This window comes from Megascapheus bottae, chromosome 25 (genome assembly GCF_031878675.1).
Source record: "Megascapheus bottae isolate mThoBot1 chromosome 25, mThoBot2.hap1, whole genome shotgun sequence".
Classification (NCBI taxonomy): domain Eukaryota; kingdom Metazoa; phylum Chordata; class Mammalia; order Rodentia; family Geomyidae; genus Megascapheus; species Megascapheus bottae.
The window spans coordinates 4,609,554-4,629,374 of NC_143533.1; the positions used below are offsets into that span (position 1 = coordinate 4,609,554).

Sequence of the window (19,821 nt, forward strand, 5' to 3'; positions counted from 1 at the left end):
TCAGTACAGAGGAGACCAGGGAGCGTAGAGAAGTGGTGATACTTTGGGGTGAGTCACAAGCCCACCAGAAAACACAGCTGGATACCTTCGATCCTTCCTGGCACTCTTCCCTTATTGAGGCTCCAGCCTGGACCAAAGGGAATGGAAGTTCATGAAGGCTGGGCCTGCAGGACTGTCCTAAGTGGAAGCTTCTGTGCCCCGATTCGTAGGGAGTTTTCTGGCTTGTCATTTCCTTCTTCTTCCCCGAGCATCCTTTGAGGGAGTTTTCAGAGAAATCACAGGCCAAGTAAGTTCGATGGAGGAAAGAAAGGAAGGCTGATGCAGGCTTGGCAGGGCACAGATGTTCAGCGCATGTGAACAACCCGATCCTGGGTGAGGACGCGGGTGGGACTGAATCGAGAACTGAGAAGCAAGTGAAGTTCGGGGCAGAAGCTGGAGGAGGCTGGGGAAGGATGAGGGGAGTTGTGCTAAGAGGGAAGGGAATGGAAAGTGGTTCTTCCTAATTTTTTTTTTCTTTTTGTGCCAGTACTTTTTGAACTCGGTGCCCGGGCACTGTCCCTTAGCTTTCTGCTCAAAGCTAGGGAGTGCTCATCTACTTGAGCTGGGTTCTACTTCTCTGGCTCTTTGTTAGTTAATTAGAGAGAAATGTTTCATGGACTTTGTTTTTTATTTTTTTTTTGCTTGGGCTGGCTTTGTACTGGGATCCTCAGATCTCAGCCTCTTGGGTAGTGAGGATTCTAGGCATGAGCCACCAGCACCAAGCTTGGAACTCCACCTTCATTATTCACAAGCAGCTCCATCCTCCACTTCTGGCCCATTGGAAGTGGGGGCTTCTACAACCTCGTCCTCACTGGCCATGAGTGGCTCTTCCTCCCCTTTCGGGCTGGGCCCTGACCCAGGCTTTAGGTCCTCCAGTGCTAAGCAGCTCTGGTGGGACTTCCGTCTACCAAAGAAAGTGGTGAGTGAAAGCCCCTGGCCAGACACTGATGTCTCAGGGATCCCAGAGCCTTTGTCACCCCCAGATCCTCCCACTGTGACTATCACGGCCTCCTCGTCAGCAACCTGTGCTGGCCCAGCCCAGGCATCCACCACCCCATTGCATTTTCCACTTCGGTTTAGCATCAGGACTCCCGTCCTCTGCTTCTGCCTCTGACGCCACAGCAGAAACAGAGCCAGGAGGATTATAACCACCAACAGTGCCACAAGAATGGGCACCAGCAATGTGCCATTGGACCGCTGACCCGTAGCCTGGGAGGGGCTCAAACTTGTGTGTGTCCAGGGCTTCGGAGTAGTCACCACAGATAATTTTCTGTTAGAGACTGGGGAGCCGCTGGCCACACTAGAGACCTCAAGAGAGCTAGTTGCTATAGTGACAGGGAGTCCACTGGTCTCATAGAAAGGCTCCAGAGACCTGGTTGCCATGGTAACAGAGGGTCCATTGGAGGGCTCCAGAGACCTGGTTGCCATGGTAACGGAAGGTCCATCGGAGGGCGGCAGAGAGCTCGTTGTCATGGTAACAGAGGGTCCCTTGGAGGGATCCAGTGGCCTGGTTGTCATGGTAACAGAGGGTCCACTGGAGGGTATCAGAGACCTAGTTGTCACGTTAACAGAGGGTCCATCCTTCTCATTGGAGGGCTCCAGAAATCTGGTTGTCACAGTAACAGGGAATCCACTAATCTTACTGGAGGGCTCCAGAAAATGTGTTGATGTGGTGACGGAGGGTTCTTTGGTACCACTGGAAGTTTCCTGGAAGCTAGGTGTCATGATTCCATCTGTCACAGTGGGGTATTCCAGAAATTGCTCTTCTCTGGGGACAGAAATGCTGGAGGTTTCTAGGAGAAGTGAAGGCTTCTTGGTGGACTCATCCTGAGAGATTGTTGGCTCAGGTGTATGGACGGAAATCACAGGAAGAGGCCCCGGTCTGGCTCCAGATGGCATAGAGGGGGACGGAGCTGGGATCGGGCTCCAGGTGCTGTGACCATCCTTAGTTTCTCTTGTGAATAGCTCATTGGAGGTGCCCAAGAGATTCTGGACCTCAGTGCTATCTGAGACCAAAGAAGGAGAGCGCTCTCCTGCAGTAGGTCTGGGCATGGCCACTGAAGTCTGCAGACTCAGCATTGGGGCCGTTAAGCTCCCGAAGAGGAGGAGAAGCAAGGCCATTTCCAGGGTGACCAGCAGAAGCAGGAGTTGGGACCTGAGGGTGGGGAAGTTGAAGAAACACATAGGGGCTGGGGGAGGTCCCAGCCTGGCCTCCTCCCCGCCACTTCCCTGCCAACTGCCAGGCCCAAGTTGTGGTTTAACGGCTTTTTTTTTTTTTTCCATGCTTGCCTTTACTATTATCAGAAACAAGAGGACAGGTTCAGTGGCTCTTGCCTGTAATCAAAGATAACTGAGAGGCGATGATCAGGAGGATCACAGATCAAAGTCAGCCTGACCAAAAAGTTAAGGAGAGACTCTGTCTCAACAAAACAAGTCCGAAGTGGTGATAAAAAATGGGCATTGTAGTTATGGCACCAAGTGTAAATAGAAGGATCAAGATCCAAGACACCTGGGCAAAAGTGAGACCCTATCTCAAAACTCACCAGAGTGGGTGAGGAGTAGGATGGCGAGTAGGGGTTAAATGTGTGGCTCAAGCCATAGACCAACTGCATAGCAATTACCCTGAGCTCAAACCCAGTACTGAAGAAAAGAAAGAGATCTAAGGCACAAATGCAGACTGCTGCCACGATATCCCAACCCAGATGTCCTCTCTTGTTTTAGCAGCTAATAGCTGTGTCCTGTTCAGCTTTGTGACTTCCAATCATCCAGCCCATGACCTGTCAGGGCCATCACTGGACATTCTCATGTCCACCAAGGCTCCTGTTTCCTCCCCCCAGGTCACACCCTCTTACCAGTTCAATCGATAAGGCAAGGTTGGACAGCAACTCCTGCTCAGCTCCTCTGAGGCTTCTGGTGAACTGGAGCCTCCTGAGCCCCAAGGGGAAAGGAAGTGGGTCTTGGCTCCACCCACTCAGAGTAAAGCCTGCCCACCGCCATCCTTGTTCCTATCCCTGTGATGAGAACCTGAGAATCTGGGGGCTCAGTGGAGACAAGAGAGTGGGCAGGGGGTCCAGAATGGGGATTTCTGCATCTTAGATGGGAGAATTGGTCGAAAAGTTGTCAGAGCTGACAGGACATGAGACACTGAGGTGTAGAGGAGGATAAGGGAGGGGAACGTGGTTTCCTTTCTATCTGTGGTCCCCTGAGCTGTCAGATCAGGACTTGGGGTGCGGCATTTCCTGCCCAAGAGCTCCCAGGAAGTATTAGTGAGGGGGAGGGAGAGGGGGAGGGTACTGATTTGGCTGGGGCCTGGAAGGCTGTGCAGGTTGTGAGCCCTTGAACTATACTGTAAGAAGTTGGGGTCCCTCCAGTGGGACGCTCACATAGGAGATTCACAAACAACTTAGACCAGTAGTACTGCAATGCCTATGGTCTTATAGTCTTATTAGTAAAGATGCTGGAATTTACATGGAAGATAGTCTCAAAAGATCTGGGCTAACAGATTAACTCAGGACCTGGGCACTGTCTCTTAGGGTTTTGTTTTGGCCAGTCTTGTGACTTGAGCTCAGGGCCTGGGCACTGTCCTTGGGCTTTCTCAAGGCTAGAGCTCTGTCACTTGAGCCACAGCACCACTTCCAGCTTTTTCTATGTATGTGGTACTAAGGAATTGAACCCAGGTCTTTGTGCATGCTAGGCAAGCACTCTACAATTAAACTATCTTCCCTGCCCCTTCATAGACTTTCTAAGACTTCAGATCTTAGCTTTCTGAGTAAGAATACAGGCATATGTCACAGAAACCCAGTGGACCTTGAGTTCTTGCTAAGCTTTTTCACTATGGCTGGAGTTCTACCATTTGAACTGAGATTCGAGTTACATTTTTTTTTTTTTTTTTTGCCAGTCCTGGGTTTGGGCTCAGGGCCTGAGCACTGTCCTTGGACTTTCTCAAGGCTAGCACTCTACCACTTGAGCCTCAGCACCACTTCCGGATTTTTGCTGTGTATGTGGTACCAAGTAATCAAACCCGGGTCTTTGTGCATGCTAGGCAAGCACTCTACCACTAGGTCAAACTCCAGGCCCTCCAGTTCCAATTTTTTTTTTTTTGCTAGTTCTGGATTAATTTTTTTGAGGGGGGGGGTAATACAAGAACTAAAAAAATTCTAAAAATAGAAATACTATTTGACCCAGATATAAATTCTATGGAAAGGAAATCATTATTTCCAAGAGACATCTGCCCTCACATGACATTCACAGCATTAATCACAATAGCCAAGATATGGAATCCATGCAAACATCCATCAATGGATAAATGGATAAAGGAAATGGGGTATTAGCCAGCCCTGTAAATCTAGCTACTCAGGAGGCTGACATCTGAGGATCACTGTAGAAAGCCAGCCCGGGTAATAAAGACAGTGAGACTCTTATCTCCAATTAATCACTAGAAAAGGGGAAGTGGAGCTGTGGCTCAGGGGTAAAACAGTAGCCTTGAGCTGAATAGCTCAGGGACAGTATCCAGGCCCAGAGTTCAAGCCCCACCACCCATTAAATAAATAAATTAAATTAGAATTTAAAAACAGAACTACTAGTGTCACAGAAAGGTGAATGGACTGTTGAGACCAAGGCTGGAGTAACTTGGGTTTATTTTACTCTGGTGGGCCAGAGGAGTCTCATCCAAATCTGAGTGCCAGCTCTTGGTTTGTACAGAGTATTTGAAGGCAAATTTAGGTGGGGAAGGGGATGCAAGAAATAGGACAGGAAACAAGTGTGATTACAGAAGCTAATGGTCAACCTCCTTCTGGCCAAACTGGTTACAATAATGGCTGGTTTGCTTATCACCAGATGGTCCCTGAGGGGAGGAAGTCCTGGCTTTTTTTCAGGACTTCCTGATATCAGCCAGGTCAGGCTCATTAAAACTAGAGCCAACTGTGATGGTTCACGCCTGTAGTCCCGGCACTTGGAAGGCTGACACAGGAAAATTATGAGTTCAAGACTAGCTGGGCTACATCAGAAGACTCAAAAAAAAAAAGAATCAGTTGGGCTGGGAGTTTGACCTAATGGTAGAGTGCTTTGCCTAGCATGCACAATGACCTGGGTTCGATTCCTTGGTACCACATACATAGAAAAGAAACCAGAAGTGGTAATGAGGCTCAAGTGGTAGAGCTCTAGCCTTGAGAAAACCCAAGGACAGTGCTCAGGCCCTGAGCTCAAGCCCAGGTCTAGCCAAAAAAACCCAAAACAAAACCTTATAGCAAGGAAAGGAAAAAAACCCAAGTAAAATAACACCATAATCTCTGCCTCCTTCCTTCTTAAAAGAACCCCTAACAGTGCTGAGCCCCCATCTCCATCCACACAGGGGTCAGCTCCAGGCAAAAGTGATTCATCTAAAGTCTCTCTTTGAGTGTGAAATGTCCTCTAAAGGGCTCGTGTGCTAAGCACTTGGTCCCCAGTTATGATATCAATGAGAATCAATTGAACCCTGAGGTCTTCACCTTCCTTGATGGATTCTTCATTTGTTGGCATTATTAGCAGGTGATGGAGACTAAGGAAGTAGGGCCTGCTTGGAGGAAGAAGGTGAGCAGGGACAGGCTTTTGAAGGGCATATTTTGTTCTTGGCTCTTTCTACTTCCTGGCCACCATGAGGTGAGCAGCTCCACCCAGCATTCCCTCCTTCCACCATGATTTAAGTGTTGCCCCAGACCCAAAGTAAGGAGACCAAGCAATCATAGACTAAAACGTTTGAGACCATGAACCAAAATAAGTCTTCTTCCTTAAGCTGGTTAGGTTAGGCATTTTGTCATTAAGATAAAAAGTGATTCACAGCCGTCACATCCCCTATTCCTGGTGTGTCAGGAAAAGACATGGTTCCCCAGTCCCGTCCCCTGTGATACAAGGAGGGAAGCTTAGGAAGTTCCTCCTTACATTTAAAAGAACCAGAAACAGTGACTTCTCCTCCCACCAGACATGATGTGTCTCTACATAGCCCACAACTCTGAGAGGAACTGGCCCGATGATGACAACATTGTGTGTGGCAGAGTAGGATAAAGAGCACAGGATCTTTGAGTCACTGAAAAACACTGATAAACAGGGTCTCAGAACTGTCCCTTAGCTTTTTCTGCTTAAGGCTGGCTCTCCACTACTTGAGCCAAAGCTCTGCTTCTGGCTTTTTGGCAGTTAATTGGAGATAAGCATTTCACAGAGCTGAGAGCTGGTGGCCCATACCTGTAATTCTAGCTACTAAGGAGGCTGAGATCTGAGGACAGTGGTTCAAAGCTAACCCAGGGAGGAAAATCTGTGAGACTCTCATCTCCAATAAACTACTCAGAAAGGCTGGAAATGACACTATGGTTTAAGTGGTAGAGCACTAGCCTTAGTCAAAGAAGCTCAGGGACAGTGTCCAGTCCCTGAGTTCAAGCCCCAGGATTGGCACAAAAACAAAACAACAACAACAACAACAACAACAAAAACCCGGAGTCTCACAGACTTCCCTGGTCAGGCTGGCTTCCAAACCACAATATTCAAACCTCAGCCTCCTGTGAGCCTCTCATGCCCAAAATCCTTTATAGCCTGTCCATCTCCACCTCTGGGCTTTCTGGAAGTCAAAGTTTTGGTTATTTTTTAGCCAAAAGAATCCCAATTACAGGGGGAGGGAAATGGGGACCAAGACATGAGAAAGGGTATCAATGTATGTGAATTAATACACCGTCTATCTGGCAAATATAATGTAACCCTTCTATTAATTACAATAAAAAAACATATGAAAAAAATCACAAAAAAAGAATCCCAATTACACAAAAAATGAAAAAGTATTACTGGAGTGTAAGGTCTGCCTGAGAAGGCCCTGTAGATGCCTCCCCACCCCCATATCTAAGTCTCTGCCCAGTACCTGTGTTACCCAGGTGGGGGTGACCTCCCTCTTCACTGAGGCCTCATCCTGGACCATCCTAGCCACACCTCCAAGGTGACATCTACATCTGGCATGGCCTCCCCTTCCCTAATTATGCCCATCCCCATGGTCACCTGCATCTCCAGCTGGGATTGGGGCCAGCAGTTTGGAAATAAATTTCTCTTTCTGCCTGAAGACTGCGTGGTAGTCTCTTTATGGTTTACCGAATTACAATCTAACATAATGGTGCCAAAACCCAGGGGTGGGCGGAGGACGCAGGGCAGCTAGCCAGGGCCATGCAGATGCTCTGAGGTCCATTTGTTTAGAAGAGTCCTTGCTAAAGCTTCAGAGTGAACTTCTTCAGCTCTTTGGAGCTTGTTGCATCTCAGAGGCCCATCCAGTGCCACAACCATGAGCCACTTCAATAGGGAAGTGGCTTCCTCCAAGAAGGCTTTACTACCAATGACATCTTGGCCTAAAACATTAATGATGTTTTTCTCTCTCAGAGGATAAGGATACAGTCAAATGTATGATGGCAGATCCATAGTGAAGACCTTGGCTACCACTGGGTACATGGTGCCAGCAAAACTGAAATACAGGTGGTACAGAGCCTCGGATGCTTTCCAAAAGGATGATCTATGCAAATCTGTGTAAGCAAGTGTCTCAGATCAAGTAAGTGTCCAGTGGCTGAGGGCTGATGATGTTTTGACAGAGAGACGGAGCTGATGAAAGTTTCCAGAGCTCACCCAAAGGCAAAGCTGGTTTTGTGCATCACCACTGATGATTCCAAAGCCTTCTGTTGCCTCAGGGTTCAATCTGGTACCTCACTCAAAGCCAGCAGACTGCTTTTGAAACCAGCCAAAGAGCTAGATATTGACATCATTGGTGTCAGCTTCTACGCGGGTAGTAGCTACACCGAGGGTCTCTGCTGCCCCACTTGTGTTCTGGACATGGGGGCTGAGGTTGGCTTCAGCGTGTATCTACTGGATACTGGTAGTGGCTTCCCCAGATCTGAGAATGTAAAGCTGACATCTGAAGAGATCACCAATATGATCAACCCATCCCTGGTCAAATACTTTCCATCAGGCTCCACAGTGTATGTTGCATCTATTTAAATACTTGTAGTGAATATCATTACCAAAGTAAAATCTTATAAAAAGATAAGAATGGCTCTGATGATGAAGATGAATGAGCAGACTTCTGTGGATGACGTGAATGAGAATGTATACAGATCCACAGATCCTTCAACAGTATCCTTTCTGATCATGCACACGTAAAGCCCCTGCTGCAGAAGAGACCTAAGCCTGGCATTTGGGAACCCACATGATGGCCTTGATCACATTGTTGTGTGCTATGACCTGCCCAAAATCCATGTAGGCGATTGGATGCTCTTTGAGAACATGGGTGTCTACACTGTTACCGCTGTTTCTACTTTTGATGGCTTCCAGGGGCCAACTATTGATTACGTGATGTCACGGGCCTATGTGGCAACTCATGTACAAGTCCAGAAGCATGGATTTCTGCCCAGCATGAAGAAACAGGACATCAGCATGCTGTCCCATCCTGTGCCCAGGAGAGTGGCTTGGAGCAATGCCCAGCGGCCTGCACCTCTGCCATTATCAATGTGTAGAAACCCCAGGACAGTCTGGAATGAAGGAGATCAGAATTAACTGAACTACGGAGCAGGAGCATGGCCTAATGGTACAGTGCTTGCCTAGCATCCATGAAGACCCAGGTTTGATTGTTTGATACCACACACATAGAAAAAAATGGAAGTGGTGCTTTGGCTCAAGTGGTAGATCTCTAGCCTTGGGAAAGCCCAAGGGCAGTGCTCAGGCCCTGAGTTCAAGCCCCAGGGCTGGGGAAAAAAAAAGAATTAGCTGAATTAGTCAAGCAATCCAATTTTTAATTTTCTGCCCTCTAATTGTTTTTCTTTTTTTTTTTGGTGGGTCACGGTGCTTAAATTTTGAGCCTGGGTGCTGTCCCTGAGCTCTTCGGCTTTTCAGCTACTGCCCTTCCCCTGGAGCCACAGACCCACTTCCAATATTTCTAGTGTTTACTTGGAGATAGAGTCCCCCAGTATTTAGTCCTGGGGCTGGCCTTGAAATGCCATCCTCAGATTTGAGTAGTCTAGCTTCTGCCTCATGAAACTATCAGACTTCTTTCAGACTTTAGCCAAGGACTCATGTCCACCACCAAAGAACAGAAGCCTTGCTGCCTTCTCTACCTTTACCCCTTATGTTGCCAGAAGGAAGTAGCCAGAGAACATCTGCATCCTTTTTCATAATTATTAAAATGCTGAACTAGGCACTTGTTACTCATTTCTACAATCCTAGCTACTCAGGAGGTTGAGATCTGAGGATCGAAGTTCAAAGCCAGCCCAGCCAGGAAAATCGGTGAGACTCATATCAATTAACCACCTGAAAACTGGAAGTGGTACTGTGGCTCAAAGTGGTAGAGCACTTGCCTTGAGTTGAAGAACTTAGGGACAGCACCCAGACCCAGAGTTCAAGCCCAATGAGTGACAAAAAAAAAAAAAAGATGGATTAGGTGTGGTTCAAGTGGTAGAGTGCTAGTCTTGAGCACAAAAGCTCAGGAACAGTGCCCAGGCATGCATGTGTGCATATACACAGGCACACACACACACACACACACACACACACACACACACACACAATTAAATTACTAAGTATTGGAACAAAATATCAAAGAAACTATCCCAGAAAATAGAACCCTCTTTCAAAGAAAGTGAGAGGGACAAAATAGGAGAGGCAGTATGTGAGACTGTATTACTTCTAGTCAACTTAAAGATCCAATAAAGTGGTGGCCTTGGGGAAAAAGTAAATGATTTCTCTTTAATGGACTTTGTCCCAAGTTAAGTATTGGTGGCAGGAGACGTAGCTCTGCTTCTCACACCAGTCAGTGACCCTGGCCCCTTCTACCATCCATTAGGGCACTGTCATCAATTTCAGGCTTCGATCTGTTGTCTAGAGTTCTAGCTAGCAGCAAAGGAAAGTGAATACAGACCTGGCCCGACCTTTTAAGGCCTAAGCCTAGAAGTCACACAGATCACTCCAGGCACATTCTATTGGTGAAAACGTAATCATCTGACTTTACCTTGCTGCAATGGAGGCTGGGAAATGTAGTCTGGCCATGTCTACATGAACAGGGATAATTGGGCTTTAGCATTTAATGAATGGTTTTCACTACAGAGACACAGCAGATCAACCCAACCGGCCCAGAAGACAGCCCCTAAGAGTGCAAGGGAAAGAGAGAGGAACAGAAATGATCAGAGCAAAAAATGAAAGAAAGAAAGAAAGAAAGAAAGAAAGAACGAAAGAAAAGAAAAGAAAGAAAGGTCCACTCCATTGGAAGACATGCATCTATAACCTGAAAGCCCAGCCAGGGGGCTGGGAGTTTGGCCCAGTGGTAGAGTGCTTGTCAAGCATGCATAAAGGCCCAGGTTCAATTCCTTGGTACCACATACATAGAAAAGCCAGAAGCAGTGCTATGACTCATGTGGTAGAGTGCTAGCCTTGAAGAAAGTCCAAAGACAGTGTTCAGGCCCTGAGTTCAGGCCCCAGGACTGGGGAAAAAAAAAAAGCCTAGCCAGTGCCTGCCCAGTGAAAGAAGATGCCTATTTCATAGTCATTCATACCTATGCCTCCAAATACACAAACTTATTATTTACCTCTTCCCTAAGAAACAGGAAGCCGCTGGTAACATGGTTAATATAAAAGGAAAGAGAAAAGCTTAGAAAAGTGTTAACAGAGTGGCCAATTCTACATTTGGCTTACAGCAATTCGGGACTAGCCCCAAAGGGATAAATTTACATGACTTCTCCTAATCAAAAGGGAAGAAACAGCAGTCCCTTAGAGAAGAACATTGTTTCCGGCAGTTAATTTTCATTTGAGAACATACATCATGCTGACAGATGCCAGGCATGCTGGCTGACAGCTCTCATGATTATGCTGTAATATAATGGTGGGTATAAACACTGGAATCAGCCTTCCATTAGGTTAGCTACTACTTCTCAGTCGTGTAGCCCCTGGGTCTCACTCTCCATCATCAAAATACCTTGGGAATACCTTATCTCCAACTAACCACCAGAAACCTAACATGGTAGAATGCTAGCCTCTAGCTGAAGAGCTCAGGGACAGCGCCCAGGCCCACAGTTAAACCTCCAGGACATAAAATAAAAGGTCTACATTGAAGATGAAATTGGGAAGACATCAACACTTGGGTAGGGTTTTAAGTAATAAGTGTGGTGGGTTCACACAGGACCAGTGCTGGCTGGGATATTATGGTAGGTCCCGTTACATCATCACATATGGCGTGTGTGTATTGGTATTGAAGCTTAAACTCAGGGCTTGAGTGCTGTCCTTGGCTTTTTCATTCAGGGCTTGCACTCTGCCACTTGAGTCACACTCCACTTCTGGCCTTTTTGCTAAATAATGAGATGCCTCCTGAATAGCTAGGATTACAGGTATGAGCCATGGATGCCCTCACTCATTTATCTTAAATGTCCCAGACAGGTAAATACTGAGATAGGAATTGATTTCCAGGGCTGAAGGCTGAGGATGGAAAATAAGAGGCAGACTACTGATGGGAGAGGTTTTGTTGTTGAAACTGAACCTAGTGTTTGTACCAGCCCCATAGTCGTATGGCAGGTTTCTTCTATAGACCAAGTGCTAAAATTGCATCGTGGCAACAGGTACACAACCCCATGACTGCACTAAAAGGCACTAAAGTGTGGACTTCATTTTACTCTAACATTGGGACATAAACTCAGGGCTGAGCACTGTCTCCTTTTCACTCAAGGTCCAGTGCTCTACCGTTTGAGCAACAGCACCACTTCGGACTTTTTCTGTGTGTGGTACCTAGGAATCCAACTCAGGGTTTAGTGAATGGTAGGCAAGTGCTCTACCCCTAGGCTACGCTTCCGGCCTAGATTTTTTTTTTAAGTGGTTAATTGGCAATAAACACTTCATGGCCTTTCCTTCCTGGGCTGGCTTTGAAACAGATCTTTAGATTTCAGCCTCCTGAGTAGGATTACAGGTATGAGCCACAGAAGTTTTTTTTTCTTTTTGGTCGGTTGGGGGGCGTGGACTCTGGGCCTGGGAGCTGTCCTGTCCCTGAGCTCTTCAGCTCAAGGCTACCGCCCTTCCCTTGGGCCACAGCGCCACTTCTGGTTTTCTAGTGGTTAACTGAAGAGTCCCAGGGTCTTTAGTGCCCAGGCTTTGAACCACGACCCTCAGATCTCAACCTTCTTAAGTAGCTAGGATTACAAGTGTGAGCTACCACGAATAGTTCTGAATACGTCTTAAAAGTCCAGTTAGATGTGGGGGAGTATATGCCTGTGTACTTTAAATGGGTGGGTTATATCTCAATAAAGATGTTTAAAATAACAGTAACGATGGACTAGGTGCCAGTGGCTCACACCTGTAATTCTACTCAGGAGGCTGAGATCTGAGGAGTGGTTTGAAGCCAGCCAGGGCAGGAAAAAGCTGTGTGGCTCTATGTGCAAGTGATCACTCACACACAAGCCAGAAGTAGAAGGATGGCTCAAAAGTGTAAAGCACTAGCTTTGAGCACAAATGCTCAGAGACAGTGCTCAGCCTCTGAGTTCAAATGCCCAGACTAGCACCCTAAAACAAACAAACAAAAAAAAACCCAGCAGCAATGTTGGGTTTGTCAGCTGTAGCAAACACACTATTTTAAGATGTTAGCAGAGGATATTAGGTGAGTTTAGAGTATTCTAAATTTTCTGTAAATCCAGAAGACTGGCAACAGCTAAGCCCAGTCATAGGTGGAAACGGGACTTGAATACAGGGAGACACTGTGACCACAGCAGTCCCCAGGGGAGAGGCACTCAGCTGGCCAGATGTGGACTCACTGCCTCCTGGGACTACATCAAATGACCACAAAGTTGGCAGCTTTAAACAACACAAGTTTATTATCTTACTATCCTTGAGAAGTCCAAAAACGTTTTCTCTGGGCCAGCTTGTCAGGGGACCACACACTTTGGGTCTGGGGCAAAAATCCTGCTTTTTGCCTTCCCCCAGTTTCTCTAGGACACCTTAGCCTGCGGCTCTTTCCTCCATCTTCAGTGTCTCCCCCCTCCCCTTTCCTGCTGGGTATCTCTCAACTCTTTCACTTATAGGGAATATGAGAAATACCCTGGTCCCACCTCAGTCACCCAAAGTAATCTCAAAACTCGCTACTGTTTGTCTGCAAACTCCCTTTGCCATGGAAAGTAATGGTCACAGGCCTGGAGCTCAGCATGTGGGTATCTGGAAACCACGATTCTGGCCACCCCATGGTGCCATGGTGAGGCTGTGAGATGGAATCAGCTTTGAACAGGCTGAGTCTCAAGTTGCCGCTGGACACTAAGGGCAGTAGTCCTAAACAGCCTTTTATCATCCAACACCAACACTACCCACCTCCCCAGAGAGCCTGGTATGGCGGTGCATTCCTCAGTAGATAGAGGTGGGGAGACCCCAAGTTCCAGCCCAGAAGTTAGCAAGGCTTTATCTCAAAAAAAAAAAAAAAAAAAAAAAATCAAAAACACAAATAAAAGGACTGGGGAAGGGGAGGGGGTCGGGAGTTTTGTGTCTTAAGTGCAAAGCCTTAGATTCAATCCCCACTATAGTTTCAGGGGGCAGGGGCCGGTGGTTCACTGCAGCACAGAAGTGACCATTGTCTTTCTTTTCTTTTCTAAACACTTCTGGAACTAAGGCATCTTTTAATCAATGACACTTTACCATTTTATCTGGAAGGATTTTCTTTCTTACTAACACAGATGGGGCATGACAACAAAGATGGCTTCTTGGGAGTCAAATTCCAGCAGAGGCTGGCACTGAATGGGTCTAATTATGGAAGATGAGAACTTCACAGTAATATCGAGACCTTCCTTGTTTCTAGGCTGGTCCCTGCTCTCCCAGGACTCCTATGTATCCTGTAACTCTGGTGCCCAGATACCTACAACTAAGGGTTTCCACAAGTCAGTGGTTACCCCAGAAAGGTCAAGAAGATATCTTCTCTCTCCAGGAGTGCCCAGGTCATGGGGTTTTCAGATGATGGCACACCAGCAACACCTAGAGAGCTTCTAAGAGCCAGCTCCATCATCACATACTCAATGCAGCCTCATTGGCCAAATAGAATCATCAATCTAACTTGGTACAAACGAGGTGGGAAATAAGGCAATACTGGTTGGGGTAGAGTGTTAGTCCAGGTAATAGAATGACACCTGTTGTCCCTGCCTCCTCTACCAGACTCAGTTCCCGCCAGCAGATCAGCCCAGTGACCTGTTTCCTCAAGACACTAGTCCAGTACCAATCAGGAGCAGGAGCTTGGGAAGGGAGGCTGCAAGGCCAAAGCAGAAAAGACGTTGTGACCAGGTAGTCTGGAGGAGGAGTCCTTTGGGTTTGAGCCAACTGAATCACGGTGTGACCTCTAATGAGTCACTGCCCCCTCTCCACATCTGCGCAATGCATGGCTAGCCCGGGTGGCCTTGAAGGGGGGCCTTGATGTACCATCTCTGGGTGTGCCCTTCACTTACGAGGCGTGGAAACTGCTACAAGGGAAAGAGAAGCCAGATTAAAGAGACAGCTCAGGCTCTGGCTGCTCCACTTTGGACTGATGTCTAAGGAGCTCGAGAGGGTGGGAGTCAGTGTGTACCCTGCTCCTGCTTGCCTTCAACAGAGTCCCAAAGTCTTCCAGATAATGCAGCCCTCCCTGCCTTAAATCTCCACCCAGGGCCTCTACCCCTGAGGCCCCAAAAGACGGAGAACCTGAAGTCCCGAAAGTCAAAGACTCAAGAACAGAACGAGAACCCCAGAAAAGACTGGAGGTTGTGAGTGAAGGGATGTCTACACAATGAGCGGGGTTTGGGAAAGGGAACCTCAACACAGTTGACAGGCTTGAACTCCGATACTAATGGGGTCCACAAAGGTACAGTGGTCCAAGATACGAGAGAGAGAAACTGCCAAGGAGCAACTTCATGGAGGAAACACTCAAGGCCTAGGCAAGGCCAGAGGGGCCATCAGGGCAGCCAAAGACTTATGGGGAAAGAAAACTGACTGAAAAGTGGCCTCCAATATCCTAACTGCTGAGGCCGCCAAGGCCTCCCCCACCATGTCCAGGAAAGAAGGGGCCACCAAACGAGGCTGTGAAGAGCCTCAGGTGTAGAGGTCAAAGTCAATGCGTTTTGAGTTGTAGAATTGGCCACCAGGGGGGTCCAGCTTCCGACAATAAACACCGTCCGGGAAGTAGCCTTCGCTCACCCAAGTCTGCAGGAAGAGAGGGCAGAACTGACAAGAATGACAGGAGTTAGGAAAGGCAGGGGCAGGGCAAAAGGACACAGGAAGGGGCTTACCTGCATCTGGGCACTTGTAAAGGGCCCGTACAGCTCAGCATCCCCTGTGTTCTCCCACTTATATTCCCACATTACATCCACCAGACCATCTCCTGATGACTCTGTTTCTAAAACAAGACGCAAAGCCATTTGGGCCTCCAGTGGCCTGCCTTCTCCCCACAGTACCCCTCTTCTGTCCTCCAAGCTCACCTTCTTTCTGGGTAGGGGTTGGGGTTTCCAGCTCCCCCTCGGCCACTTCCTCAGCAAACATGTCCAGGGAGGGTGGAGGTGTGGGGTCAGGGGCTGCCTGGGTCCGGCCCCCTAACCCCTTTAGCCGCATAGCCAGCCGTTCCCTTGTTTCCTGGTATACACCCAGGTTGCCTCGGGCCACCATTTGATCAGCTAACCCAGAGAGCCTGTCCAGGCGTTGGGGGGAGCGAGGCCTCCCTGTCCCCTTGCTGCCACCTTTGCTTCCTCCTCGGGCCCCCAGCCGCCTCAGTGCCCCAGCTACCGTCTCCCTTGGCAACAGCAGCTCTAAAAGTCCCTCAAGGAGGGCTTGGGCACTCATGGGTGTCTGGCCCAGACCATCCTCATCCTCGGAGTCTGAGGCTTGTCGCTGATCTGGTGGCCGCTCCTTGATCTTCACCTATAAAGGAAAGATAAAGAATTATTTCTTGCTGTGTGCAGGTGATTCACACCTGTAATCCTAAAGAGGCGGAGATCAAAGGACCTCAGTTTGAAGTGAGCTCAAGTGAGAAAGTCTGTGAGGCTCTCATCTTCAATTAGCCAGAAAACGTCAGAGCTGTGGCTTAAGTGGTACAGCACTTGCCCTTGAGCTCATGCTCAGCACCCAGGCCCTGAGTTCAAGCCCTAGGACTGGCACAAAATAAATAAATATATATATATATGTATGTATGAATATATATATATATATATATATATATATATATATATATATATATAGAGAGAGAGAGAGAGAGAGAGAGAGAGAGAGAGAGAGAGAGAGGGAGAGAATATGTGGGCTGGTAGCTCAAGACTATAATCCTAGCTACAAGGGAGGCTGAGGTCAGAGGATCAGGAAAGTCTGTGAGACATCACCAGTTAACCACCAGGAAACCCCAAGTGGAGCTGTGGCTTACAGTGGTAGAGTGACAGCCTTAAGCAGACAAAGTTCAAGGGTAGCATTCATGAAAAAAAATTCCTATAAACCTCCACTGAGGTCACTTCACAAGCAATGCCAGCCTCAATTATGCCAGGCCCTGAGCCACACCCAGTCAATGTTGTCCAGCCAACTGTCTCGGATCTGAGCATCCCGATTCAGGAAGTAGTTGCCATCAGCATCAAAATGACCTTCTTCCATCTCTTCTTGCAGGTTGAAGGGTGTGATCCGTACACCTCCCTCACTGGGGAGTGTGGCTGCTTCCTGACCTGTATAAAAAGAAAAGAGGAAAAACAAGGTTACTGTATGCTAGGTATGTAAAATAGAGGCAGGAGCCTCCCTTGCTCCACATTTCTAAGGCTCCTGACCTGTCCCTCTAGCAGAGTCAATATTTTCCTTTTTATGATACTAGCGATTGAACCCAGGACATTGCACTTGCTAGGTAAGTGCTTTGTCACACTGAGCTATATCCCGACCCTCAATTCTTTTTTGTTCTCCCCCCTCCTTCTCCCAGTTGTGGGGCTTGAACTCTGGACCTGGGTGTTGTCCCTGAGTTCTTCAGCTTAAGGCTACCACCCTACTCCTGGAGCCACAATGCCACTTCTGGTTTTCTAGTAGTTAAATGGAGATAAAAGTCCCACGGTCTTTAGTGCTCAGGCTGGCTTTGAACCACGATCCTCAGATATTGAGTAGCTAGGATTACAGGTGTGAGCCACCAGCCTGGCTCCACCCCTCAATTCTTGTATAAAACTCACCTTCTACATCCTCGGAGGCCAGGATGTCATATTTGCTGGATCCCTCCTCCTCATCATCATCCTCATCACTGTCCAAAGAGTGTTTGCCTTTGAAGCGGCTCCCAGGACCCCCTGCCCCAACCACAGGGTCCACCATCTGTGAGGAGGAACCAGCAGAAAGAGGGGCAGATTACTGATTACTTCCCCAAACATTCAACATCCGAACCCAAACTGAAACCCATTTAGACCCACTGCTCAGAGAATGTGCTCCTTCCTATGCTACACAACCTCTTTCCTCCTCTTTCCTCAGCTTGGAGCCCCGCCCCCTCCACGTTTCTCTCCTCCACTTTTCTTCACCTTCTTCTTGGGAGCGCTGTTTTCATTCTCATCATCCTCATCTCCCACACCTTGGAAAGTCACTTTCCTCTTTGGCATGACCGGTGGAGGGGGATTTCTTCAAGCTGAGTGGAGGAAAAGGATGCAGAGTGAGGAAAACTAGAAAAGGAAGGGACTGACCGCGAGAGGGCCCCCGGGACAAGCACTGCTTGTGAGGTGACAGGCCCCGCTGGGGAAGGGAGCAGTGATAAGAGAACCGCCGGGTCTGTGGTGCTCCCTGACGGAGGGAGGCGGGTTTCCCGAATCATCACGGCCTGACACGCCCCCCCCCCTCCCAGGGCCCTCGAGGCCCGGGCGGACCCAGGAGGACCCGGGACCTGGCGCCCCAGCCCTTCCGCTTCTCCCCGCACCTCCCAACCCCACGTGGCGACTCCCCCAGCCGTCCCGGACTGTGCGTACAAATCACACCGGTAGCCGGGCCACGGACATTCGGGTAGACCCACTGCCCGCGCTCACCTGGGATCCCACAAGGAGGTGGAGGAAGAAAGGAGAGATGCTTTCGCCAAGGCTACATCCGGGGCATCAGGGCACCATAACCCGGAAGAAGATGGAGGAAGGCGCCAAACGAGGCCGGAAGTGGCTTCATTCCGGGCCGGAGGACTAACTGCAAGAGCGGGCGGAAGTGCGTAGTGAGGCGGGGCTGACGCCCGCCCTCCCGCCCGGTTCCCAGCCCGGAACGTGACGGAAGCCTCTAGAGGGAGGGCGGGAGGAGGGGGCGGGGCGAAGCGACGTGGAGACCCCACTCCCCGGCGGCCGGAAGTCCCGCCGACTCCCCGACGGTAGTGGAGGTTCTGGCGGACGCGTGGAGCGCGTCTGCGTCGGGAGGCCGAGCTTAGGATGGCGAGGCGTCTGGGCCACCCCGTGGCACCCTGCCCGTTCTCTGCCAGGCAGCGTTCGAGTCGCCGCTTCCCCCAGGGCCAGCCGAAGGCTCCGTGCCCAGTACCAACCAGTTCACTAGAGATCTTGCCTTGGGAGCCAGGAATGGTGCTGCTGCCCGTAGAAAGCCCTACTACCACACGGGTGGTGGAGGAAGGACGGCAGGTTCGAAGCCAGCCCCGGTTACATAGCCAGGTCCTTTACCAAAAAAGAATAAAAAAGGAAGAAAAAAAAAAGTCAAACTCCCGCCGTCCCAATTGTCAGTCCTCTCCTAAGAGAGGAGTCTTTGACTTGGGGCACTTTGACGAACCTAGCTCCCTTTAGGACCCAGAGGAAGCCATTTGCCCGGTGCCTATTCCTTGGGCCGGTTCCTGGTTTCAGGGGTGGGAAAGCCCTCACAGGTGAGGTGGCACTGACGCCCTTGCCGTCCCTGCTCTCAGGCAGGCCTGGAAAAGGGCAACAATGCCCGTCTTGAGCCACAGCTGCAGGATGAAATCCACTCCTTAGCCAAGAGGAGCCAGCATCACGCACGTGGTGGTAAAATTGCATTGGTAGGATTGGGAAGTGAGGGGGAGAGTTAGGGGCCATCAGATCTCAAACTCTGCAGGCCAAGAATTGCATTGGCAAGCTGAAAGAGGGCGGCATGGAGGGCTCCCCAAAGCAACCTGACCACCCTTTCTTCAGGGCTTCCTCCCACACTGGATTACCATGAAACTGCACCGCAAGTCTGTGCTCAGTTTCTTCCATGGGCATAGAATACAAGCCCCAGACCAGGAGGGCATCTTGCTAACACCAGCTATCAGCGCCGCTGGTTTGTCCTCCAGGGAAACTTACTCTTCTACCTCGAACATCAGGCAGACCACACACCTCTGGGCCTCATCCTCATTGGAGTTCTCTTTGGAGAACTGCCAAGTGGAGTCCCACCTTAAGGCCACAGAAACCTATGCCTTTACCATCCAGACCCCTGGGGTGGAAGGCACAGGGGATGGGCCTACAAACTAGCTGCAGAAAACCAGGAAGAACTAGAAGCATGGCTGTGTACACTGGCTAGGGTGAGCTGGAGGCAGCTGGCTGTACTGCTACCAGCTCTGGAAGCCCAGTATCAAGAGTAGTGGCAGGCAACTGGCCAAGAGCCCAGCTTACCCCCAGAGGACAGTGGCTTTCTAGCTGCTCTCACTGCTCCCTCCCGCTTCCAGGAGTTGCATGAGCGCATTGGGAAGGAGATCCAGGTGCTTTGGGCTATACCTAGAGAGCTCCAGGAAGCCAGCAACAATGAGGGCAGCAGATCTCAGACAAAGCTGGAACAGAAGCTCAACCAGTCTTTGTTGATGACAGACTGAGAGCTGGACAACGGGGCCAAGAGGTACCACCTACCTACCTA

At 49.2% G+C, this 19,821-nt stretch overlaps 2 protein-coding genes and 2 pseudogenes across 2 annotated transcripts; 2 read left to right on the top strand and 2 right to left on the bottom strand.

Moving 5' to 3' along the window:
- Nucleotides 1-641: 641 nt before the first annotated feature.
- Nucleotides 642-3,203, bottom strand: Spn (sialophorin). Its single transcript, XM_090357717.1, has 2 exons — nucleotides 2,892-3,203; nucleotides 642-2,194 (listed from the first exon to the last, which is right to left on the bottom strand). Exon 2 carries the CDS (start codon nucleotides 2,158-2,160, stop codon nucleotides 781-783), a length of 1,380 nt encoding a protein of 459 aa, XP_090213843.1. The 5' UTR covers nucleotides 2,161-2,194; nucleotides 2,892-3,203; the 3' UTR covers nucleotides 642-780.
- A 4,259-nt stretch (nucleotides 3,204-7,462) lies between these two features.
- On the top strand, nucleotides 7,463-8,549 carry LOC150046211 (ornithine decarboxylase pseudogene; annotated as a pseudogene).
- Nucleotides 8,550-12,852: 4,303 nt separating this feature from the next.
- Cd2bp2 (CD2 cytoplasmic tail binding protein 2) lies at nucleotides 12,853-18,122 on the bottom strand. Its single transcript, XM_090357996.1, has 7 exons — nucleotides 18,021-18,122; nucleotides 17,526-17,629; nucleotides 17,190-17,325; nucleotides 16,546-16,703; nucleotides 15,486-15,921; nucleotides 15,297-15,403; nucleotides 12,853-15,210 (listed from the first exon to the last, which is right to left on the bottom strand). The coding sequence occupies exons 2-7, from the start codon at nucleotides 17,601-17,603 to the stop codon at nucleotides 15,100-15,102; spliced, it is 1,026 nt and encodes a 341-aa protein (XP_090214122.1). The 5' UTR covers nucleotides 17,604-17,629; nucleotides 18,021-18,122; the 3' UTR covers nucleotides 12,853-15,099.
- A 1,026-nt stretch (nucleotides 18,123-19,148) lies between these two features.
- LOC150046213 (sesquipedalian-1-like) lies at nucleotides 19,149-19,780 on the top strand (annotated as a pseudogene).
- The last annotated feature ends 41 nt before the right edge of the window (nucleotides 19,781-19,821 follow it).